Source organism: Oryx dammah, unplaced genomic scaffold (genome assembly GCF_014754425.2).
Source record: "Oryx dammah isolate SB20612 unplaced genomic scaffold, SCBI_Odam_1.1 HiC_scaffold_25, whole genome shotgun sequence".
NCBI classification, from domain to species: domain Eukaryota; kingdom Metazoa; phylum Chordata; class Mammalia; order Artiodactyla; family Bovidae; genus Oryx; species Oryx dammah.
The window spans coordinates 71,778,229-71,801,294 of record NW_024070209.1 but is presented as its reverse complement, the minus strand read 5'-3'; the positions used below and the strand labels follow the sequence as shown (position 1 = coordinate 71,801,294).

The window sequence follows — 23,066 nt, the reverse complement described above, 5'->3', positions numbered from 1 at the left end:
CTGAGGGACCCCAGAAAATGTCGGAGTCGCCAGGGGCTTGAAACCCTCGTCTGACCTGGATTCGCCCGGGGCGACTGTGACCCGGGGTAGCTCAGGCGGTGGTCGCAGAGCAGGCAGTGGAGATCGGTCTCCCCGCACACCCACCCCGCCACACAGAAAGCCGAGCCGCACACAGGAAATGGGTTCTAGGTGCGTTTCTTTGTTTTAAAACCACGGGAGCTTCTGGTGGGCAAAGGACTGTGGGCTGGCACGCCAGGCCCCTGGAAGGAGACGCAGGTGTGAGGCCGGCAGGGGCGAGGGTCTAGGGGAGGCAAGCGGCCCGACTGCCCGCCCGGCTCCGGGCCGCGTCGGGCGTTGCTAAGCCCTCGGCTTCCCGCGCCGTCCGCCCCTGGGCCGCCCCGCTCGCCTCGCAGCTCCGTGGTTTGTATCTTTCTTGCTCATAGGAGGAAGGGATCCCGACAAACATGAGTTAATTGACTGAATGAATGTCCTTCCTATCAGGAGGAAAGTAGGACTATGTTGGCGACCGCGGAGACAGCGGAGGGAAACGAGGAGCGGAAATAGCGAACGTAAGCCTTCGGCTTTGCAAACCCCGCAGGCGCCTGGCGAGAGTAGAGCAAGTGGGCATGCTGGCTAGGCTGGAGAAATCAGGAGAAGTCAGGGTCGTGGGCCGGGTCTCTAAGCGTCCGCAGTACTGTAGAAGCCACCGCGGGTGGAGGGTCGGGGGCTATCGGAAACGGAAGGGACCTGTGTGGTCCGTGTTTCCTTGGTCCCGGTTGGAAAGCGGGTCCTTTGGCAGAGTCCTTTGCTCGCATTTCTGCCTCCAGGTTCCTCTGTTCTGTGCAGCCTAGAGGAGCTTCTTTAGAAGGTGGGCACTCGGCCTCCTCAAAACTTTTGAGACCCTGGAGTGTGGCCTTGGTAAGTATTAGAGGGACAGCAGCAGCCGCCACTAACAGCGGGGCCTTCGATAGCTCAGTTGGTAGAGCGGAGGACTGTAGTGAGTGAGCTGTGGCAATCCTTAGGTCGCTGGTTCGATTCCGGCTCGAAGGACTTCGTGCGATCTTTTTAACCTTCTCTTCCTCGTAAGAGAAAAGCTTACCTAGAAACCCACGGAGTTTGCGCACTGCCGGTGTTTCTTGAAAGATAATATGCGGTAAACACTCGAGGTACGGTTATGCTGTCTTGTGGGTTACATGCAAAGGAGTGCTAATCTGTGCTTTTAAATAAGGTTTATTATTGTTTATGTGTAATTATTATGTGCCTGCTTTTAAAAATCCTGTCCGCGGTCCCACTGCACTCAGTGCTAAGCCAATGAATTTCCCCAACCACGGCGGGTCCACTGGTCAGCGGACACCGCAGAACAACCTGTAAGGCAAAAGGAAAGCAGCCAAAAGCAGCTGGGGGATTAGCTCAAATGGTAGAGCGCTCGCTTAGCATGCGAGAGGTAGCGGGATCGATGCCCGCATCCTCCAATCGGTTTTTGCCCCATGCATCGGAAGACTTCCTCAACCGCGAGTGGCTGAACCTTGTGGGTGTTTTGTAATACACAAAGGAGTACGGTAGGCAATGATCAGCTTCACACGCCGTCCTTTTATTTTGCAGGTGAGTCTTTTCCAGGGCCCTTTTTGATCACTGCCTTTTTCTCCTCCCGGTAGCAAGGCCGTTAACCGTCTTCCGAGAAGACGCAGGTGGAATCCTCCAGCCGCGCCTGCGGGTCGAGCCCGCAAACAACACCGGCTCAGGTACCCGCCAAACGTGCGAGGGAACCGGTGTGCTGACCAATGGCAGCGCTCCTTACTGGGCGGGTAGCCAGCTGTGCCCGCGGCCAATAGGCGTGAGACTTCTTGTTTCCTGGCAGAGCGGGGTCCCGGCACCGCGGCGCTCGGGTTTTGTTGGGTCCTGGGTGGAGGGCCCGGGTGCCGGGGCCCAGGTGGCGCCTCGCTAGCGGGAGAGGGAGCGGGATCACCGGCCCGGAGAGAGGTGAGGGGCTCTGCGTGGAGTGCGGGCCCCGGCCCCGCCCCCTTCTCAGCCCTCGGCGGCCCGCAGCCCCTCTGGAAGCCCACCCGGCTGGGCCATCCCGCCCCTCGCCCAGGCTGGTCCCGCCCCGCCCCCACTCCTGTGGCCTCACCTACGCCCTGCCTTGTTAGCCTCCCTCGAGTGTGAGTCCGCCCCTACCCATCCCAAGCCAACAAGCCGGGGCAAGCTGGGTCCTGGTGTGAGGGTCCTTCGGAGTTGTGGGTCGAGAAGCCATCCCCCGTCCCCAAGTAGGTGTCTATGGGCCACTTTTGTCTAGAGATGCTCAGAAAACCGATTACTGACCCACAACTACCAGGGTATCTTTTTCAGGGGCCTCGGTGCTTAGGGGGCGGTATGGAACACCATTAGGGGGATTAAGCTGCGGTCTCCATGTGAGCAGGTGGCTTCTGCCCAGTTAACTTTGGTTTGACAAAGGCCACATGTCTAGTTTTCTTTCATAATTAATAGGCATGGGGTTAAAAAAAAAAAAGAACCAGCCCTTCCAGGGCTCAGGGCGCAGCAGAAAAATGCCCGGTCAGTACTTGTGAAAGCAGAGGAGTGGAGGGAGCTGTCAATCTCAAGTTAGAAACATGGTTCTTTCCCTTCTGCTCTTAACTGGAGGTACAGAGTGGCCCATCTTTCAACCTGGCATTATGTTGTAGTTGGTGTATCATGGCTAGATTTGGGCAGTTGGACCTCTCTATCTTCTCTCATCTTAGGGCTGCAAAGAAGCTTAGAGTGTAGTGTTTCTCGATATACTTAAGTCATTGAGTATTTCATTTTGGAATAGCCACACTGTGGTAAAATAGGGTCCTTTGAAGTCAGTTATAACCCTTAGTGTGGGGATAGAATATTGCTTATTCTTGGCCTTTGCTGGAGGGCCACATGTTCCTTTTTTAAAGGGGAAGAGAGTCTCTTCTTATGGTACTCCCTTAGAGGAGTTCTCATTTACCCAGCGATACCCAAAGAACACGTTTTCATTTTTCTTCCCTCTCCTGCCTACCCCACATTTTTCCCAGCTCTCAGGGCCTGAGTGGTGCAGGAGGATGCTTTCCCAGCCCCACCATGGAGCTGCGCTGTGGGGGATTGCTGTTCAGTTCTCGCTTTGATTCAGGGAACCTAGCCCATGTGGAGAAGGTGGAATCTGTGTCTAATGATGGGGAAGGAGTAGCGGGTGGGGCATCAGCCTCCACCAGCAGCATTGCTTCTTCTCCTGACTATGAATTCAATGTGTGGACCCGACCAGACTGTGCTGAAACGGAATTTGAGAATGGGAACAGGTAAGAAGAAAGTAATGGAGGGTGGAAGAAGGAAGAGAGGCGGGCCCTGCGTCTTCTGTTAGCCCTTTGAGAGTTCATGCCAGCACACAACACTTCCTCTCCCACCCCATCCCCCTCATTCTCTACCCAGTAGCCCTTTCCCAGTTTGGCTTGCTCCAGTCACCACCTACCCCCCCCTCCCCCCAACATAGCCCCTCTCCAGCCCTCCTGTGTAGAATGATGTGTCTCTCCAACTCTGGCCCTCAGGTCATGGTTCTACTTCAGCGTCCGAGGAGGAACTCCAGGGAAACTCATCAAGATCAATATCATGAACATGAACAAGCAAAGCAAGCTGTATTCCCAGGGCATGGCTCCTTTTGTGCGTACACTGCCCACTCGGCCACGCTGGGAACGCATTCGAGACCGGCCCACCTTTGAGGTAAATTTTCCATGAGGAGGAAAGATAGACTTGGGTCCCTCTGGTGCCAGCTGGAGTCCATGAAAAGCCCCTGCCTCGGGAAGCCCAGAAGGAGCTGGTTGTCACGGCATGTCGCAGAGGGAAGGGTGTTGGTAAAAGTGATGAGGGTGTGAGGTGAGCTCCTGGTGGTCGACCTAGTAGGCTCTTAGTTCTGACACCAATGGCGTGTTACCCCTCCCTCTTCCTCCTCTGCTCCTCAGATGACAGAGACACAGTTTGTGTTATCCTTCATTCACCGTTTCGTGGAAGGCCGTGGGGCTACCACCTTCTTCGCCTTCTGCTACCCGTTCTCCTACAGTGACTGCCAGGATTTGCTAAGCCAGCTAGACCAGCGCTTTCTGGAGAACAGCCCTACCCACAGCAGGTGCCAACCCCATTCTTTTCCTGTCACGTAATCCTGGACTGCAGAGCACCTCTGCTACTCCTGGAGCTTGCCCTCAGAGCCCTGACCCCAAACCTCATCTGTTCTTTCCTCTGTACAGCATGTGGGACTTCGGGTACCCCTGACAGATGTTTCTGTGTGACCTTGACCTTGGCATCCCACCATCCACTCATCACCTGCCTAATATCCCAGCTCCCATCAGTCACCCAGAATTTAGCCAGCACTGCCACTGCGCAGCACACATTTGTTTTTTCCTGCCCCAAGAGAGGCCACCTCTATGTGTCTATGCAAAGTAGTCTACCTTAGGGCACCATAAACTGGGGAATAGAACTTTAACTTCATCCTGTCCTGTTCCCTGCATTCTGACAATGTAGCTGCTGCTAAGTTGCTTCAGTCGTGTCTGACTGTGCGACCCCATAGACGGCAGCCCACCAGGCTCCCCTGTCCCTGGGATCCTCCAGGCAAGAATACTGGAGTGGGTTGCCATTTTCTTCTCCACTGACAATTTAGACCCAACCCAAATTCTCAGCTTCATTTAACACTGTGAGAGACTAGAAGGCCCCAAAGGTTATGGTGAAGGACCAGATCCTACAAATCCCGGGCTGGTGACCATGCCCACTGGTTGGTAGGACTTCAGGGACTTCTGGCTTCATGACTTTCACACCTACAGCCCCCTGGATACCATCTATTACCACCGGGAGACCCTCTGCTATTCTCTGGATGGACTTCGTGTAGATCTACTGACGATCAGTTCCTGCCATGGGCTTCGAGAAGATCGAGAGCCCCGTCTAGAGCAGCTATTTCCTGATGCCAGCACCCCCCGACCATTCCGTTTCACAGGCAAGAGAGTGAGTAGAAATAGCATAAAGGTAGTACCCTGGCCTTGGCCCAGCCCCAGGCACTGCTGGTAGGTTGAGGCCATATTATCCCGTGGCCCCGTGGACACGACCTCAGCCTGCATTCTGAGGCAGGTGTGACAGCTCCTATTCCAGTTGCATACTCAACCAGCTGGAAATCCAATGGCTGTTTCCACCTCATCCCACCGCCATCCCCACATGGTTACCCTGGTATATAGAGCAAATGACCTAATAACTGCTCTCCTCTTCACCTCAGATATTCTTCTTAAGCAGTAGGGTACACCCTGGGGAGACTCCATCTAGCTTTGTCTTCAATGGTTTTCTGGACTTCATTCTTCGACCTGACGACCCCCGGGCCCAAACCCTACGTCGCCTGTTTGTCTTTAAGCTGATTCCCATGTTGAATCCTGATGGGGTCGTCCGGGGTCACTACCGGTAAGAGGCGTACCCAGCCACGTGGATTGATCCCAGTCCCCTTATAACCTGAATCTCAGTGGCAGCTGTTAGCCTCGTATGTAGTGTCTGTGTTCCCAGTCCTCTTGCACCCTAACACAGGCAAGTCCCTGTGATCATCCAGTGAGTCGAGAACAAATACGATCCCATCCAGTGGCACTTTCTAGGGGAGTAAAGCCAGCATATCCATAGGTGCATCTGGGTAGAGGGAGCTGTCTTTTAGCTTTCTGTAGGAGGGATAACAGCTGACCAGGGAGAGGGCCAGCATCGGTTCTGTCTTTCCTGTTGCAGCTTCAGCCTCTCGTTTCATAAGTCAGTTTCCTTTCCATCTGCCACGTGTCTCCTTCACTGGCCCAGCCCTCAAGCCCTTGCTTTGGTCCTTGTCTCCCTGCAGCACAGACTCACGTGGAGTGAATCTGAACCGTCAGTACCTGAAGCCTGATGCAGTCCTGCACCCGGCCATCTATGGGGCTAAAGCTGTGCTTCTCTACCACCACGTGCATTCCCGGCTGAACTCCCAGAGTCCCTCTGAGCACCAGCACAGTTCCCATCTCCCTCCTGATGCTCCCCTCTCTGACCCTGAGAAAGCTGACAGTCTCCAAAACAGAGCTCACCTTGGGCGCTTGTCCAGCGGGAATAAACCTGAGGCGTGGACACAGACTGAGGCAGCCGAGCAGAAGCCCAACAGCATGTGGATTACGCCACAGGAGTCAGCTGAGGTGGAACAGCCGGCCCCCGATGCCATCCCCCCCAGAGAGAGCGGTGTTGCTTACTACGTGGACCTGCATGGACATGCTTCCAAAAGGGGCTGCTTCATGTACGGAAACAGCTTTAGTGATGAGAACACCCAGGTGGGAATCTGCAGAATGTCATGTGAGTGTGGGGAGTGTTACAAGTCAGGAGATGAAGTTCAGGCCATGAACAGAGGAAAGAGGGCCTTCTGGCAGGAAGGCCTGGGGCTGGCAAGAGGCAGCTTATTCTGAGCAAGCTCCAGGGGCCAAGAAGGGGCAGCACCTTGTTGTGTTACATCATGACCTCTGAAAGGTCAAGCTACTAGCATCATAGTTTTTCTAGAGTTTCGAACACCAGGGGAGAAGGAGAATTTTATATTATCAGAGAGAAGGGCTTAAAAAGAGGTAGAATCATACCTTCCCAATACCTAGAAATATTGTCAAACATTGAGTGAGGATGTAAGCAATGCTGACTACTGCTGAGGGTTCTGAAGGTGTCTATCTGCTGTGTGAAGGCACATGACCCCACACTAGGCATCTCTTCCTTGCCCCATCCTTTCTTTCTCTCTGTCTCTCCTTCTGAGTTGCCTTTTTCCTCACCCAAACAGGTGGAAAATATGCTGTATCCAAAGCTCATCTCCTTGAACTCAGCCCACTTTGACTTCCAGGGCTGCAATTTCTCAGAGAAGAACATGTATGCCCGAGACCGCAGAGATGGCCAGTCTAAAGAGGGAAGCGGCCGGGTTGCAATCTACAAAGCCTCAGGGATAATCCACAGGTTGGGTGGAAACTGAGATACAGTGGATGAAACAGCTGCCCAAAGAAAACAATAACCCAGTGTAGGGTGTGTGAGGGGCAGGGGATGGATGAAGTCTTCCCAAAGGACAGATTCACAATTGTGTGGTTGTCTTTAGTCTGGGACACTACCTTTTGGGGGACCTTTCTTCTGTGATGCAGTGCCAGGGTCAGTTGCTGGTTGCTGGGGATCAGCCCTTTCTATGTGTGCACTCTACCCCAGCTGATGATCTTGTAGACCACCTAGTTTGTCCCCCATGGTTCTGTCCAGATTCTGTCTGATAAAGGTCTCCGTGTCTTAGCTACACACTTGAATGCAACTACAACACTGGACGCTCAGTAAACAGCATCCCTGCCGCCTGCCATGACAACGGGCGTGCCAGCCCCCCTCCCCCGCCGGCCTTCCCTTCCAGATACACTGTGGAACTGTTTGAGCAGGTATGAATGCAGGGGATGAGTGGGGAAAGGGAAACCTCAAAGTCTGGAAAGGCCTTCACCTCTGCCACTTGACTCTCAGGTCCTCTGAGGCAAGGCTCATCACTGTCACCATCTCACCTCTCAACCATGGTGGTGGTTTTCCTCAGTTAATAGGCACCAGGCCTCTGACTATAAAGGTATCGGGATGAATGGGCACTACTCTGACCCCCAGCCCTGCCATAGAGACTCTCCTAGCACAGCTGAGTCACATTCTTTGCCTGTGAGCTTATCTTCCCCCTTCTATTGGATTAGTTCCCTCATGAGTTCAAAGCACCCCCTCTACAGAGGTCCTGATGATCCTGGTGTCCTGGGGCACATGAGAGGAACAGAAACAACTGTGGGTTATAGGAGAGATCCCAGTGCCTTCTCCTGCTGGTAGAACTCCTCCCTGGGGCCATCCTGAAAGCCCACCTGCCCCTGCTCATAATGGACGAGGGCCCCAGATGGGCAGCAATTTAGGGGACAGCCCTAAATCCACTTTGTAGTAAACAGCCTGAGCACCACAGTTGACACAGTCATTGAGCAAATGTGAGGCCGGCCTCTCCTTCCCTTCCAGTGGGCTGTGCATCCCAAGCCAACACAGCACCCATGTATGGAAACAGCTTCGTGGGTTTGAAGACCAAGACACTGAGCCAAATTGGACTCCCCACAGGTGGGACGAGCTATGGCCATTGCAGCTCTGGACATGGCGGAGTGCAACCCGTGGCCCCGAATCGTGCTGTCAGAGCACAGCAGCCTAACAAACCTCCGGGCCTGGATGCTGAAACACGTGCGCAGCAGCCGAGGCCTGAGCACCACTGTGAACATGAGTGTCAGCAAGAAGAGAGGCTCTCGAACTCCACCCAGAAGTAACAAGTAAGATAAGCAGCAAGGAGGGAGAGGCTGGGGCACTGGAACAGGGCTCTAGAGCAAAGAGTTCCAAGGAATTTGTGTGATTCTCAACTTCCAAAAGAACCATGTGGTGAATGTTTCCAGGGTGAATTCAGATTAGGAAGGTTAGTGCATTTTTCGGAGAATGGGATCCTCTTCCCATTTATGTAGCACTACATACTTCCAAGATGTCGGAAAAGCAGGTTAGGGGATTCCCTGCGCCAGAGCTCAAAATCAAGGAGAACTAGGGTGGGGGTCCCCGGGGTGGGTCTCACCTTCCTGTAGTTGTGAATGTCTGAGGGGCCAGGGCAGCGCCAGGGTGACAATGGGGACCTTACTGGGGGTTAAAGCTGCCCAGGGCCAGCCCACATGGCTCTTAGTGTATTCTCAGCAGGAGTATGCACGTGTGAACAAGGGCCCCCAGGCAGCCTGAGATGCCCCATGTTAGATTCCTTATCCGTGGACACAGATTCCTCCCTGCCAGCTCAGAATGAGTTCCTGAGTTTCACCACAGAGGTGACGCTGTACTGAGCATCAGACCAGGGAGCACGATGCAAGACAACCTCCTGGCCCAGGATTAACTGGTGTCTGCTTCTTGCAGTGGACTACCTGTTTCCTGCTCTGAAAACACCTTGAGCCGCGCACGAAGTTTTAGTACTGGCACAAGTGCTGGTGGCAGCAGCAGCAGCCAGCAAAATTCTCCACAGATGAAGAACTCCCCCAGCTTTCCTTTTCATGGCAGCCGGCCTGCGGGGCTGCCAGGCCTGGGCTCTAGCACCCAAAAGGTCAGCCACCGGGTGCTGGGCCCCGTCAGAGGTAAGCTAGTCTGGGAGCCCCTGCAACAGGTGTTTGGTTGTTTGGGGCATTGCTGGGGGAAGTGAGAGCTTGAAGATGCACACTCGGCCTGGGACCAAGGGGTGAATCAATAAAATTAGTTTGTAGCAGAATCTGCAGCCTCTTCTGCGACCTTGGTGTTCCCTGCGGCACGAGCTCCAGACGGTACTGTGTGGCAGAGACGGGAGTCCGGGGTCTTGGGTTTCAGCAATGCTGGGAGGCAGGAAGTGCCCAAGGAAGAATCACTGGCCAGAGCAGGGTCACGCTGAAACATGGAGCCTCCACATCAAGGACAGGGCTGGTCTGTCTTGGGAGCAGGAAGGATAAGGAGGTTTCCTCACAGTCAGTCACAGCACCATGCAGAGATCCTACCCAGGGTCTCTATGGCTGAACTTGTTCCTGGCTTCAGAGCCTGTTCAGAAAGTGTTGGAAGGATGCCGGCTTTTCCAAAGAAACATGGAACAACTACAGACAGCTTCTGTACTAGGCTCACAATCCAGCCCCTTCCAGCAGTAGCCACAGTCTCTCAACTGTGCCCCTAGGTTTGGCCATTAAGACCCTGCTTGACCAGAAACAGGTGGGCCTTTAAGGAAAAAGAAGAGGAAGGGACTTCAGAGTTGTTCCTTGGGAGTGACCTGGACTGGAGTAGGGCGACTGTTACAGTGCTATTCCTGGAAATAACACTAGATCAGAAATCAACATTGTATGTGGATTCTGGGCTACAGCAGTCTGGCCAGAGTATAGAGGTTTATACACTAGAAACTGAGCTTTGCTGGTCTTCAAGCTGCACTTGTCCTTGTCAGCACTTCACAGCTGCTCAGCTTGCAACAAAGCTTTTGGTGCAGAGCAGAAACATGCCCCGGTGTCACTGGCTGTGGAAATGACCGCTAATTAGAGCAGCCACAGGAGAGAGAGCAGTCGTCCTCAGCAGCTTTGACCAATAAGACGTTGTCCCTGGCAGACCTCATAGTTACTTTCTGCTTAGGTTCCAAGCCCCACTCAAGAGAGTCTGTCTTCATTGAGAAAGGACACTTTTGTACACTGTTTGAGTATTCTAAACACTGTTTGAGTATTCTAAGTGAAGTCGCTCAGTCGTGTCCAACTCTTTGTGACCCCATGGACTGTAGCCTACTAGGCTCCTCTGTCCATGGGATTTTCCAGGCAATAGTACTGGAGTGGATTGCCATTTCCTTCTCCAGGGGATCTTCCCAACCCAGGGATTGAACCCGGGTCTCCCGCATTGTAGACAGACGCTTTACCGTCTGAGCCACCAGGGAAGTCAAGCAGTAATAATGCCTTATATTTAAATAGTGTTAAACAGTGAACAAAATAGTACTGCATATTTATTTCATTTAATCCTTACAAGCACCCTGAAGATAGGTGGTATTTCCATTTTTCTAATGAGGAAGCTGAGGGTGCTGAAGGTTCACTGGTCCAAGGTTGCACAGCTATTAAGTGGTAGTTATTCAAACTTAGGTCTTTTTGCCTTCTGGCATACTTGAGTTTCCTATCTTAAATCTGAATACTTTTTCTTCTTTTAATTTCTTTTCCTCTTAACTCATAGAAGGAATATGAACCCTAAATCTTCTTCCCTGACTACAAAAGGGGAACAGTAAAGAGCCTTTTCTAGGTCATCACTGGAGGATTCTAGGCAGTTTTTAGTCAATATTTTATTAACATCTTCCCTACTCCACCCCCCTACCCCCACCCCAATGTAGAGTGCTGTATTAAGCTCCTTGAGTGAGAAACCTACGCTGTTTCTTTGTTACTTTCCCCAAATAACTAATAGAAAATAGGCACAGTCAGTACAAAGTAATTGCTGGTGGACTCACTCAAAACTTCATAAGGGACACAGGGCTGTAAACACAACAGAAAAGTGTACTGTAAGCACGGAACGCGGGGAGCCACTGTCGTAGATAAACACAAGAGTAGTCACCCAAAGGATGATTGGTTGAGAAGTGGTTTTGAGGAATGGGTGTGGTTTATGGTTTAATAAGAACACTCCAGAGATGAGAGTGATAGCCAGGACCTCTATGTGTAGAGAGGATGACAAGCAGGCACACTAGCTGATTCGAAGAGCAAACCCCTGTGGAAATCGGGAAGAAAGGTGGGAGGAAGAAGCTGAAATGTCTTGAAAACAAAAGATTATGTGTTAACAAAGACAATATGGCAGTGACTGTGTTTCTCATGATGGGAACAAAAGATCTGCTTAAGCAAGCTGTCTGTGAACTGTTTATATAGAAATCTGGCAGGGATGGGAGATGGGGTCCTTTGCAGTAGTTTATACATGAGATGAAAGTGCCTGTACCAGGGTCTATGAAGGTATATAATAGAAACAAATGGAGGGATTCAGTGGTGGTGGAAGAGAAAGACTGAGAGCTTCATGGTTACAAGCTAAAGGAGTATGTCATGATGACATTAAGACATTGTCTGAAGAAGAGTGCTGTTTATCTATTTTAGACATGCTTGGGTATCACGAGCTAGCTATATGGAGATGTCCTACAGGCAGAAAAAGGATTCCCTAGTGGCTGGCTCAGCTGGTAAAGAATCTGCCCACAATGTGGGAGACCTGGGTTCAGTCCCTGGGTTTGAAAGATCCCCTGGAGAAGGGAATGGCTACCCATTCCAGTATTCTGGCATGCAGAATTCCATGGACTATGTAGTCCATGGGGTCACAAAGAGTCGGACACAGTTGAGTGTCTTTCACAGACAGAAAAAGGGCCAAAATGCAGAAAGGTGATATCAGGGTTGTATCTAAGAGTCCTCCACATACAGGTGCAGGTGAAACCAAGTGAGAAGCTATATTCCCCCAGGGAAATTAGCAGCAGCAGCAGCAAATGAGCTTAGAAGCAGAAAGAGAGCTGGTTTGAGAACTAGGACACCCTATGGACTTGCATAAATATTTGTAGGAACAAGAAACTATCTCTGAAGAGGTCAGGAAGATTCCTAATAATGCCAGACAGGAATACTGTAAGGAGCTGAAAGAGCAGACCCAGGGATCTTGACTCCCGTGTTCTCCTGAGGATTTGCTGTTGCTCCAGTTTTTGCCACTTCCATCTCAAAGGCCCTGATAAGACTCCAGGATGGGAGACTAGCCTTGGTTTGGGATAGGGACCTCTGATGCATACTGTGGTACTGGACTTGGCATCTTCAACTCACGTTGGGAAAACTTCTTCATTTTGTCCTGTGCTGTAGCTTTGTGACATCTCCTGGTTCCACACACCTGGCTCTGGGTCCTCGCCACATCTAGGCATCCTTTGTCTTCCAAGATAAGAAAACCATGACCCTCATCTCTCTTGAGATCTAACTAAAAAGCATCTGTAAATACACCTTCCAAATCCCCAAACTGGGATTGCTGAAGGTTTGTTTTTTTTTTTACTTATGAACTTATTTTTAAGAAAATTCCCACTAATGCATAAAAAATATCCCAGGTAACTGTAGGTTAGTTAATGGCAGTCCTTTATTGGCTAGAACAGAACATGAGGTTGGGCTATCTAGAAAACTTCAGACAAGATTTAGGTATCCCAGCCAGCAGCTTAAGGCAGGGCCTCAGGGAACTAACTAGTCTGGTTGGGCCTGTCCTCAGAGGCTGGGGGATGACATTTTAGAAGCCCCAAAGTAGCCAACTTGGGGTGAATAGAAATGTTGCGGGGGCAGGAGGCTGAAAGAGCCTGAGTAGGCCTTGCCTCCCAGCACCCCCCTGGCTATAGTGCCAGATCACTGGGGAATAGCTAATGTCATTGCTGAAGTGGGCAGTTTAGGGGTGTGAAAAGAAAGGCAGACAGTTCAGAGGACCTGCTGGGTAGAGGGCGGAGAATAAACAAGCTCCTCCTCCTGTTGGCTATGCATTCATGAAAACACGGCCCGGGGCGCCTGGGGCTAGGGGTGGAGAGAGACACCAGTGAGGTGCCTAGGACACATGACTGAAGAAGGCACTTGCTCTCAGGATCAGGCAAGGACCTGGAGCTCCCTAAACTGCACCGGAGGCGCTCCCTTTCCGGCCTACACAGCAGGCTACTGGTGTAAAGACCAGGGAGGGGCTTAAGAGTAAAGCAGGGAGCCTTCAGCCATCAGCCTACCACGGCCACTGTAATCCATCCCAGCTCTGGCACTTAAAGCTGAGATTACCAGAACTCTTTCCTGGCCTCCGTGATGCCTTGTCTCAGCTGGTTGGCAGCTTCTGGTGGAGCATCTCAAGGCCAATGAGTAGTAGAGGTTCCTTTGAGAAGTGAGTCAAAGGACATAGGAAGCCTCCAGGCCTCTAGCTCCATTACCACTTTTACCTTTTCCCATGAAAACAAAAGTTTCATGTTAAATAGCCATATGTCCTTAGACTAAAACTTACCTGATGGCGGGAAATGTTTCCTAACACATCTGTTTATTCCCTTATCATCTAGCAACACGCTTGGCACTTATTAAATGATTTCCAAATATTTGTTGAACAAATAAAAGGCAAGAAGCTGGGAGGTGAATGGAGGCTTGCCTGCCTATCCACCCCTCAAAGGGCATTAATCAGGTCTGTGATCGTCCTAGGGATCCAGTGAGACCTGAGTGCTACTTGGAGGGACAGTTCTAAAGATGTCTGGGGAAAGTGGGGATGATGCCAGACCTAGGCAAAGGGTACACAACTGCTCCAGAATTGTGAGCCCTCAGAATATCCATTCTGACTCGAACGGTGGTGAGATGCAGTCTAGCTCTGCGTCTTGGGCCTCTGCCCAGGACTGACCTGCCACTCCCAGATGGAACCTTGGGGCTGATGACCATGCTGCACCCTCTCGGAACTGGTCACAGATGCACAGCTGGTCCCATCACCACCTGCGCTCAGCCTTAAGCTGCCGTTTCTATAGTTTAGAACCAAGAAGAGCTGGAGCTCCTCCTTTTAATTTTTGTCACAATGAGACTGGATAAGCCTGGATGACACCAGGGCCCAGAAGTCAAAACATGAGAAGCTGGGCTGTGTGTTCGCTGCCAAATTTACAAGCAGGCCCCGCCACATCTTAAGACAGGCTTTTAAGTTATGACATGCTACCTTTAAATGCCTCCCATTTTTCAGATCAGGCCTCTCTCCTAAACCAAACTTGTTTCCTATCCTGAAACTCTCTTTAGTGGCAGGATTCCAGGGATGTATCCTTAATATCTTTCCCTTGATCCTTACATTTCACTTGGCATTTTTTATATCATTTGCCCATTTTGCTTTGTATCTTCTTGAGCGTCACTTAGCTCCTTACTGGAACCTACAAACGTCCCAGAGGCCTTCACTCTCTTGCTTGCACTCTTTTATCCTTTATTGGGGTAGGGTGAAGCTTCATCCCCTAACATGGTTCCAACATCCTTCTGTGTCAGATCATCTATTTCTTGGTGTTTCTCCCTCTGTCATAAAGTTCATTATCTGAAGTGACCCAAGTGCACTGCCACTTGACATCATCTTGACATCCCTGTTTTAACTGAAGCCATTACCAAGGTCTAGGCTGTGCAGCATCTCTCGAGTCTTTGGAGGTGGATTATGTTTTAAGTTATTTAACTGTGGCCATGAGTCCCTGACTTCGGTTGTTTTGTTGGCATCGCTGTGCCAACTCTTACTAGCTCCTAAGGTTTGGTTGTTTTTGACTCCTGTCTGTGGTCTTATACTCTAATTGGTACCCAGCAACTCGGCAACCTCCTCAAAGCTAGAGTAGCTTCCTTCTGAGATCTCTCCCTTTCTTCTCGTCCTTTTTCATACAAGTATCAGTTTTTTAAAATTTGGTTTGGGAATGTTCCTGAAGTACGCTTGTCACTGCTAGTGTAGTTAGACAAGATAAAACTCCTGTTACCTACTTCCTACTTTTTACATGAGGCTTTTTACACCTAACACATGTTGCTTTGTCAGAAGTCAGCTGGCATCCTGTAACCAGCATCAAATTCAGCTCCACAGAAGTTAATGGCTCATTTGGTTTGAGAACATTTGGTACCTGCTGTCCCTTTATGATGAGGAGGGACCTGCCATGCCCGAGCACCTCCCTGTCCCTTCTCTTCACCATCTACCCAACTGGGACCCCACCTTTCAGAATCTGTAGACGTGAGGCTCTAGCCACAAAGAAGGGACCAAGAGAGCTGCCCTATAAGAGTATAACCATATGCACTTAGACAGGGGTTGTTGAGTCAGCTCATGGTCTGCAGTGAGTGTCTGCTATCCAGGCAAACAAAATGTTTAAAGTCTTTGTTTTTCCAGGCAGTGCTTTACAGGCCCTGAGATATAGTGTTGGAAACATAGTGTTGGAAAAGACCAAGTCCCTACCCTCAAGAAACTCAAAGTTTCGATTAGAATATTAGCTAACATTTATTGAGCGCTTACTATGTGCCAGGCACTGTTATAAGTACTTTACATATACTAACATTTAGTTAAGGAGACAGAAACCATAAACACTTACTTGCCGAGGGAACAAAGAAAAATTAAAAGAGAACAATTAATTTTACTATTAATGGTCAGGGAGGCTTTCAAAGAGGTGACATTTGAGATGGAACATATAAGATGTCCAGAGTTCACTGGAAGAAGAAACAGGCATTGCAGAGGAACAGCATAGCCAGTAGCCACAGAAGCTATAGCAGAGGATCAAGTCAGCATCCTACTGAGGGTGTGTAGGTGGGGCTTTGAATGCCATGTTCAAACATTTGAACTTTATCCTGTAAAAGACCTTTAGCATCTCCCCACTGTCTGAGCCAAAATGATTTTTGATCAGGTTTGTATTTTAGAATAATAATTTCTGGCACCTGTGTGAAGGATGAATTATAAAAGGGAATAGATTCAAGCTAGGGAGGCCAGTGGAGAATATTTTTTTAAAAGCCTGGATGAGAGATAGATTGTATCTGGACACTGGTAATGGCAAAGGTGAATAAAGAGGGAATTCAAGAGAAGGCAGTGGGTGAACTGTCCAGTTTGGGGTTAAATACAAATCTAAATGTGAAGGAGTTGAAAGATGAAACAAAAGTTTCTAGCAGATTTTTCACCAAGATAGGGAGAAGGAAAGGAAGCAAGGGGTCATTAGACACTGCTAGGTAGAAATAACCAGTAGACAGAACTGCAGCTCAGGAAAAAAGGGTGAGAGGGAGACTTAGTTTTGACCACATAGAGCAGGAGAGAAGGATAAAATGGTGAGGGATACTGGCATTTAGGGACAGGACAAGTAGTTAAAGAGGGGCATTTAGAGGGAGGAGAAAAAGCCAAGCTCAGTAACTTAAGAAGGAACTGGTGTGAGTAGGGCTAGTTAGCTACAGAGGTAAAGTAGGATGAGGGCTGGATGAACAAGGAGAGCTGGAGTAAGTGATGAGGCCTTTCTACCCATCTTAGATTTACTTCAGAAGAGGGATGCTGGTATAACAAGCTGGAAAACAGGCATCTGCTGACAAGGGAAAGCCAGTGGGGCAGTGGAGTGACAATACCTCACTTATTTGCCCTTTTATCTGCTTGTGTCCCTCCCACTCAGAGCCCCGAAGCCAGGACAGGAGACGGCGGCAGCAGCCAGTGACCCACCGCCCTACTTCAAGCAGCCTGGCCCCATCCCCAAGTCCTGCTAGTTCTAACCTAGCCTCTTCACACATGGGCTCCTGCCTACTGCCCAACTCACTCAGCGTATCAGGTCTGTACTCACTGCCACTGAAATCCGGGTTGGTCAACCTCCTTCCTTCTCTACCTCCCAGGGTGTAGGCCAGAGTCCTGACTAGGCTTAAAGAAACCCCTCCAGCTCTGCTGACATATGACCTGCACCTCCTTCTTGACTTCCTGTTATGCAGGCCACTCCAGACCAGGGCCATCAGTTATCCTCCTGGATTATCCTAAATCCCTAAACTAATATCCATGCCCTTGTACAGGAAGCTGGAATTTTATGAATGTCTTTGTATAATAAAATAAGTTACCACTTACTGAGCATTTACTATGTGCCAGGCACTGCTCTAAGCATAAACTCATTTAATCTTATTTTCACAGTTGAACCTGAGGACTTTTCCTACCTGCTATTTATTCACACTCCCTGACTCCAGGAGCTGGGCAACATTAGACGAAACTGAAGAATGAAAACAGCATAGGCCTTTTTACCCATCATCACCATACATGTTATGGGATCGTGTCATTCACATAAAGAGCCTAGACCATCTCCTTTCCTTTTAAGTTCTAGACCCAGCCATGTAAGGGACTGGATGGGAATGATTTCTAAGACTCCAGTCTGACATCTTCTGCCTCCCTCAGAGCCTGCTACTCCCAACCTGTTAACTCTCTTCGGTGGGTAGCCCTGAATCCACCGGTCTTGGTGCTGCTTGATCCTTAAATGCTTACACACACAACTGGGATAACACTAACAAATTCAAAGCAGTTCAGCTTGAGTGGGTTCTGAGTCAAGCTCCAAGTTGCCATTCCACCCCTTGGACCAGACTAGAGCATGCAGTGCTTCTGAACGAGGGGCAGTTTTGCATAACAGTGGACGTTTGCCAGTGTCTGGAGAAATTTTTTGGTTGTTACAGTGAGGAGGAGGCAGGAGAAGAAATGCCATCTGCTGAGTTGAGGCCAGAGATGCTGCTAAACATCATGAAACACACAAGGCGGCCCCCCACAACAAAGAATAATCCAGTCCAAAATGTCAACAGTGCCAGTATTGAGAAACCCAGATGGAAAGGAAGTTACCTCTGCTCCATGGCCCTGTCCTGATCCCAGTTTCCTTTGTTCCCTAGGGAGCAGCTGCTCATTCCTGTCTTCAGGAGACAAGACAGAGGCCGTCATGGTGATTGGGAAAGGTCTGCTGGGGGCTGGACCTCGGATCCCCTGTATTAGGACCCGACTACAGGTAACATTTTGGGGTCTTCCCCAGCCCCCAGCTAAGAACTCTTGGCAGAGCCCAGCAAGGCGCTATTCACCTGGGGAGCGGGAAGGACAGTGCCCAGCACTGCTTTACATCCTTGCCCCAGAACCACAGCAGAGAGCTGCTCTGATGCCTGAATGCCTGTCAAGTGCCCCCGATCCTCTTCAGCCAGGTCTCTTGCTTGCTTCCAGTCCCAGCATCCCTGCCAAACATACCCTCACCTCAGCCTGCTAGCTTTGGCTTTGCCTGCCCCTGCCCTTAGCTTCTCCTCTCTTTCTGCCCAGACCTGCCCGAGGAGACTACCCGCCAGGAGGGGTCCCGGATTCCCCAGGTAACACTCTGGTTGCTGCTCCTAGGACCAGCTGTGCCACCCGCCCCGATTCAGTCCAGATCCCCATACTAGGCTGACTGAAGTTGGGTACAGGCAGAAGCTGCCTGGATGGGTGAAGCTTAAGCTGCTCTGGCAGCGGCTGAGGCAGTGAAGGCTCTGAAGCAGACCTACTAATCCTCCAACATCTTTCCACATCGTGCTTTTCTACTCCTCCAGATCTTGGCAGTGGTATAGCCATGAAGGTTAAATGCTGGGTCCTTTCGCCTCCCCTAGTTAAGTAAAGCTTGGACTGTATAATCATAGACTGAACCCGAGTTTTTTAGCTATTATCCTGCCTGACCCTCTCAGCTAGGCATAGTGCCCAAGAACTCAAGGTCCTAGTACCCATGCTGACCCCTATACTACACTCGTACACGTGGAAACTAGAAGGAAACCTAGAAGCAAGAATGTCCATGGAAGAATCCAGCCTCTTAGCCTCCCCCTGTCCACACAGGCTAGGCCCAGGTTGGCCCAGGGCTCACCGCCGACTCGCAGAGGGATGAGAGGCTCTTCGGGCCCCACATCCCCTATGCCCCAGACCCAGAAGAACAGTGAGCCGGAGCTGGGACCCCGCTGCACACCACGGTGAGCACCAGTGTCCAGCCCCTCATTCCACCTCTTATTCCCATTTCTGCCATTCAGGACCATTTTCTTCCTCCCCTTCTCCCTTTGACCCCTTAAAGACTAAATGTACCTCCATTAAGAATCCAGTCACTGACTTTTTTTCCATCATGCTCTCAGTCTTCACTCCACCAGACAAGAGAACAACTTCCAGTCAGGGCCTCAGGCACCCCTATCAGACCACCCCATCTTGTCTGTCTGTCCCAGCCCCTGGCTAAAAGACCAGAAGAAGGGCTGAGTTTTCAACCCTGATTCCTCTCTTTTCTCTGTTGCAGGCTGCCTCAGGCCGGGCCCCCGCGGCCCCGCTCCGCCCCCGCCTTTTCTCCTATTTCCTGTAGTCTGTCTGACTCCCAGTCTCGGATTTGTTATAGTGGGGGGCCCTTGGGCCAAACCGAGGTTTGTTTTGTCCCTAAATCTCCCCCATTCACTGTTTCTCCCCGGGTCTGATGCCTTCAAGCCCAGGATATGACCCCACAGTGGGGAACACAGTGACAAATGTGCTAGTCCCCTTTTTCAGCTGCTGATTCCATGTGACAACTCTATGTAACTTCTTAGAACACCCACCACACTGTTCTGAGACATTGCAAAGCATCACCTTGAGACAGGACAAAGCAGGGACCTGCCACCCCTTCCCTCCCTCTACAGCACAAAATTTTGGGACCACAAATATATATATATATTTTTATATTGGGGGGAGGGAGTAGAAAAGAAAGTAGCCCCTATACTGGGCCCTATTCAGTGGCAGCTTCTTGTTCCATAGGGTTAAGGAAGACTTTGAGGAAATAAAAGTTGTTTGGAAAAATCCAGGTGTAGTTGCTTTGTATGCTGTGATGGGTAGAAGGGATGAAGTGAAGTGTGAAGGCCCCTCACACCCTCCATCTTGCCTCAGACTATGTCCTGGAACCCTAGAAAAGAGGGGGAAAGACCTGAGGTAAGGAAAATGCTGCAGCTTTCCTCTGGGGCTATCCTTCAGAATCAACTCCCATCCAGCCTGTTCCCCCTTACAGTTCTCACCCACTGTTACAGGTTGGTTTACAAGCCCTTCATACAACCTCCCCCCATCCCACTCTTATCTATGACTTAGGTCTATAGTAGCCACCCCCTACATAAGCGCCCTGTGCCCCTGAAATAGAATTCTCTATTTCTGCAACCCCCCCATAAAAAAATTATGCCTAAAGACCTAACAACCTTGGAAAAGTAAGGACTATTTTAAGTGAAGAGCCCAAATCCTCATACTTGGATGGCATCCTCATTACCTTTATTCCTTAGGGTGCCAGTACCTCCTTGCACCCATACTATCAACTTGGAAATCGGGAACGACATGAAGATGGGGACTGAGTGGGTTGACGGTACCCACTCCGTTTTAGCAAGGAGCAGTTTAAGGGGGAAGGGGGCTGGGCACTCGCTACTTTGTGCGGATAAAGGGGCCCAGTTCTGGACTGTACCATGCTTGGCCCAACATGTTCCGATTTGAAGTCTCGAACCCTGCAGGCCCTGGCGCGGCCTTCCCGCTCACTCTCCAGGGGCTAGGCGCTACAGCCCCGGACCGTTACCTGGGGCAGAAAAAGCGCCACTCTCATTCCTGCTTCTTGGGATTGTTGACAGCCACGTAGTGATAGAGAACGACAAGCAGGAAGAGCGACACGCCCAGCATGTTGGCGAAGATGGCGAGCTGCACGTCCGTGATCATGCTGAGGAGAAGAGGAGGGCCTGAGCCGCGGACCAGCGCACTCCTCGCCCAAACCAGAACCCGTCCTTGCCCCCCGCCCTGGTCCAGTCACCGCCTATGGGTCGGGGATCGAGCCTGCGTGCCTCTTACCTGATCAGCTGGGCTCGGCTCTGACGCGGTCTGAGGACTAGCTTGAGGTAGTAAACCTGGACCGGAAGTCTGCAGCGCCAATTCGGCTCCAAACCAGGCATTTCCGGGTATGAGGCTCGGCTGGTAAGGCTCTCTAGCTTCAGCGTCTCGCCTGCTCCCGCGGCGCTCTCTCTTGGGTCGGGCCGAAGAGGGAGGGGCTGTCGTGTGGGTCGCGGGGCGGACGCGCACTCCAGACGCCGCGCGGCGCAGCTGATTGCAGCTGGCGCTTCCCGGAACGAGGTTAGCGGCCGTAGGGCAGCCTCGCTGGAGCTAAGGAGTGTGCTAGAGTGAGGGTGCGGCGGCCGGGCCGGGCAAGGAGCTCGGCTTGAGCCTAGACGGTTTTCCTCCCCACCCCCCGCCCGCCACTCTCCCGGGCCCCCGCGCTGCTGCCCATCCTTCGCTTCCCGGCCCGGCCAGGTGCTTCCTTTGCGCCCTGCCCTCAGGGTCCCCTCCCTGGCCCGGCGGCGGGGAGAGGGATGAAAGGCGGTGTAGAATGGGGACTGGAGTGGGGCGGCCGGGTCCCTCTCCTTGGCGCGCCAGCCTTTCTGCCCCACATACGCCAAAAAGAACGATCCTGCCTGTGATCTGACCGGTGCCTCCCTTAGTTGGACTCCCTCCCTCCATCCCACCCCAGAGGTGGGCGTCGGAAATAGGGCGGACCCTCCTGCAAAACCCAAGCCGTGGGACTTGGGCCAAGTGGGAAATCACCCCCCGGATGTCAGGGAGGGGGGAAAGGAGGAAGGGCTGGGAGCGGCAAAAGGGGCCGTGTGGGTGGTAAGCAGAGTGGGCCTCCGAGGAGAAAAAAAGATGACAGTGGGTAGATGTCCGAGGGTCTCTCCTGAGGGGAGAGGCAGCCCGGGGCTTTACAATCCTCTGCCCAGCCCAAACCTACTCCCCCTCACTTCTTGCTTTCCCTCAGCTTCACCATAAAAGGGAACGGCACTAAGCCAGGCTGGGGCCGGGGGCTGGGCTGTTGCTCTGGAGCTGTCAGGGGTAATGGAAGCCAGTTGCTTTGCGGTAGAGGGGGGCCAGGGCTCAGGGGACGCCTCTGGTTCTCTGAGCCAAAGAAAACTACAGGAGCTGCTATGGGGCTGGAACAGCTGGGTGAGGGGGCTGACTGCTCCCTGTGTGCACAGTGAGCGAAGGGTGCACTCACGAGCCGGGAGTGGGCTTCCCTGACGGGACCATCAGCAGTTTGTCCTTCACGCTCCAGCCCAGTGACTCCTAAACTCCGTCTCTGCCTTTAGCGGTCTGTAGTTCCCCAGCCTCCCCTACCTCATCACCCAGCCCCCACCCAGTATTTCCCAGAAGTTTCCTATTTAGAATCCCAAGCGCATGTTCCCTGCACATAACAAAGTGAAACCCCAGCCGTGTACTCACTCCCTCACGTGTCCTTCAGTGAGCAGTCTGTTCCCAGCTCTGCTCTGGGAGAATGAGGGTCTGGGTCTTAAGGGATTACACATGTTATGCTTTGCATCTCCTGGAAACTTAAAGCAGATCCAAGTGCAGCCAAACATTTAGATCTACTGTTGAAACAGAACTAGATCCTAGAAAGTACACTTTCTAGACTGTAAAGAACACGAGGGAAGACCTTGGAAGTGCTTCAACTTCTCAAGGCTCTCCTAAAAAACCAGCTGACCCGGGTGCAAAGTAAACTCCCCTCTGGAGCTGAAGGGGGCCTTCAAGGTCATTTTATGAGGCAGGAAACTGGAGCCCAGAAGGTAATTGATTTGACCAAATTTCTACAAATGGCTAAAGACAGTGTCTCCTGATTCCTGCTCCTTTGTTCCATACTCCTGTCAGATAGTGGACTCAATAGATTGTCGTAGGGTCAGGGACAAGCGGAATAGGATTTGTTTTTTAGAATCATCCAGAAATGTCCTTCACCTCCCAGAACTTCCTGTGCCTAGTTCAGCGAGTCTTAATCAGCCTTGAATGGGTCACTTGGCCTAGTGCCTGGAGGAAAACTTTTTAACCAAGTTAAAACTGGTCTCCAGGGACTTCCCTGGTGGTCCAGTGGTTAAGAATCTGCCTGCCAGTGCAGGGGACACGGGTTCAGTCCCTGGTCTGGTAACATTTCACATGCTGCAGGGCAACTAAGCCTGTGTGCCACAGTTACTGAGCCCATGTGCTGCAACTACTGAAGCCCGCACACCTAGAACCCATGCTCCACAACCTTAAGAAGCCACCACAACGAGAAACCCTCACACCACAGCAAAGAGTAGCCCCTGCTCACCGCA

At 51.4% G+C, this 23,066-nt stretch overlaps 2 protein-coding genes and 2 non-coding genes across 10 annotated transcripts; 3 read left to right on the top strand and 1 right to left on the bottom strand.

The window, feature by feature from the left end:
* The first annotated feature begins 614 nt into the window (after positions 1–614).
* AGBL5 (AGBL carboxypeptidase 5) lies at positions 615–19,770 on the top strand. 7 transcript variants are annotated; one of them, XM_040224437.1, is made up of 16 exons: positions 615–918; positions 1,656–1,742; positions 3,036–3,296; positions 3,543–3,714; positions 3,954–4,117; positions 4,806–4,983; positions 5,249–5,427; positions 5,840–6,296; positions 6,785–6,954; positions 7,274–7,409; positions 8,101–8,303; positions 8,920–9,134; positions 16,613–16,765; positions 17,850–17,962; positions 18,802–18,932; positions 19,244–19,415. In XM_040224437.1, exons 3-16 carry the CDS (start codon positions 3,082–3,084, stop codon positions 19,413–19,415), a joined length of 2,658 nt encoding a protein of 885 aa, XP_040080371.1. In that variant the 5' UTR covers positions 615–918; positions 1,656–1,742; positions 3,036–3,081. The 7 variants fall into 7 exon arrangements, 5 of the variants coding, with proteins under 5 accessions (XP_040080371.1, XP_040080372.1, XP_040080370.1 ...); XR_005718351.1 differs by lacking the exons at positions 615–918; positions 1,656–1,742 and adding exons at positions 1,857–1,980; positions 18,262–18,308 and having other exon boundaries at positions 19,244–19,770; XR_005718350.1 differs by lacking the exons at positions 615–918; positions 1,656–1,742 and adding an exon at positions 1,857–1,980 and having other exon boundaries at positions 17,850–18,308; positions 19,244–19,770.
* On the top strand, positions 962–1,050 carry TRNAY-GUA. Its single transcript is given in 2 exon segments — positions 962–998; positions 1,015–1,050. It is a non-coding gene; the product is annotated as a tRNA-Tyr (tRNA).
* TRNAA-AGC lies at positions 1,400–1,472 on the top strand. The gene has a single exon. It is a non-coding gene; the product is annotated as a tRNA-Ala (tRNA).
* On the bottom strand, positions 19,636–20,952 carry OST4 (oligosaccharyltransferase complex subunit 4, non-catalytic). The gene is made up of 3 exons (XM_040224441.1): positions 20,788–20,952; positions 20,522–20,659; positions 19,636–19,873 (listed from the first exon to the last, which is right to left on the bottom strand). The coding sequence occupies exons 1-2, from the start codon at positions 20,886–20,888 to the stop codon at positions 20,545–20,547; spliced, it is 216 nt and encodes a 71-aa protein (XP_040080375.1). The 5' UTR covers positions 20,889–20,952; the 3' UTR covers positions 19,636–19,873; positions 20,522–20,544.
* Between the last annotated feature and the right edge of the window lie 2,114 nt (positions 20,953–23,066).

What these genes read in the sequence shown, in the direction of transcription:
- AGBL5 (XM_040224436.1), top strand. Translation starts at nt 3,082, where the DNA reads ATGGAGCTGCGCTGTGGGGGATTGCTGTTCAGTTCTCGCTTTGATTCA. An exon ending in GAATTTGAGAATGGGAACAG is followed by an intron (nt 3,297 to 3,542) that starts GTAAGAAGAAAG and finishes TCTGGCCCTCAG; the next exon opens with GTCATGGTTCTACTTCAGCG. An exon ending in CTGTGGAACTGTTTGAGCAG is followed by an intron (nt 7,410 to 8,100) that starts GTATGAATGCAG and finishes GACTCCCCACAG; the next exon opens with GTGGGACGAGCTATGGCCAT.
- OST4 (XM_040224441.1), bottom strand. Translation starts at nt 20,888, where the DNA reads ATGCCTGGTTTGGAGCCGAATTGGCGCTGCAGACTTCCGGTCCAGGTT. An exon ending in AGCCGAGCCCAGCTGATCAG is followed by an intron (nt 20,660 to 20,787) that starts GTAAGAGGCACG and finishes TCTTCTCCTCAG; the next exon opens with CATGATCACGGACGTGCAGC.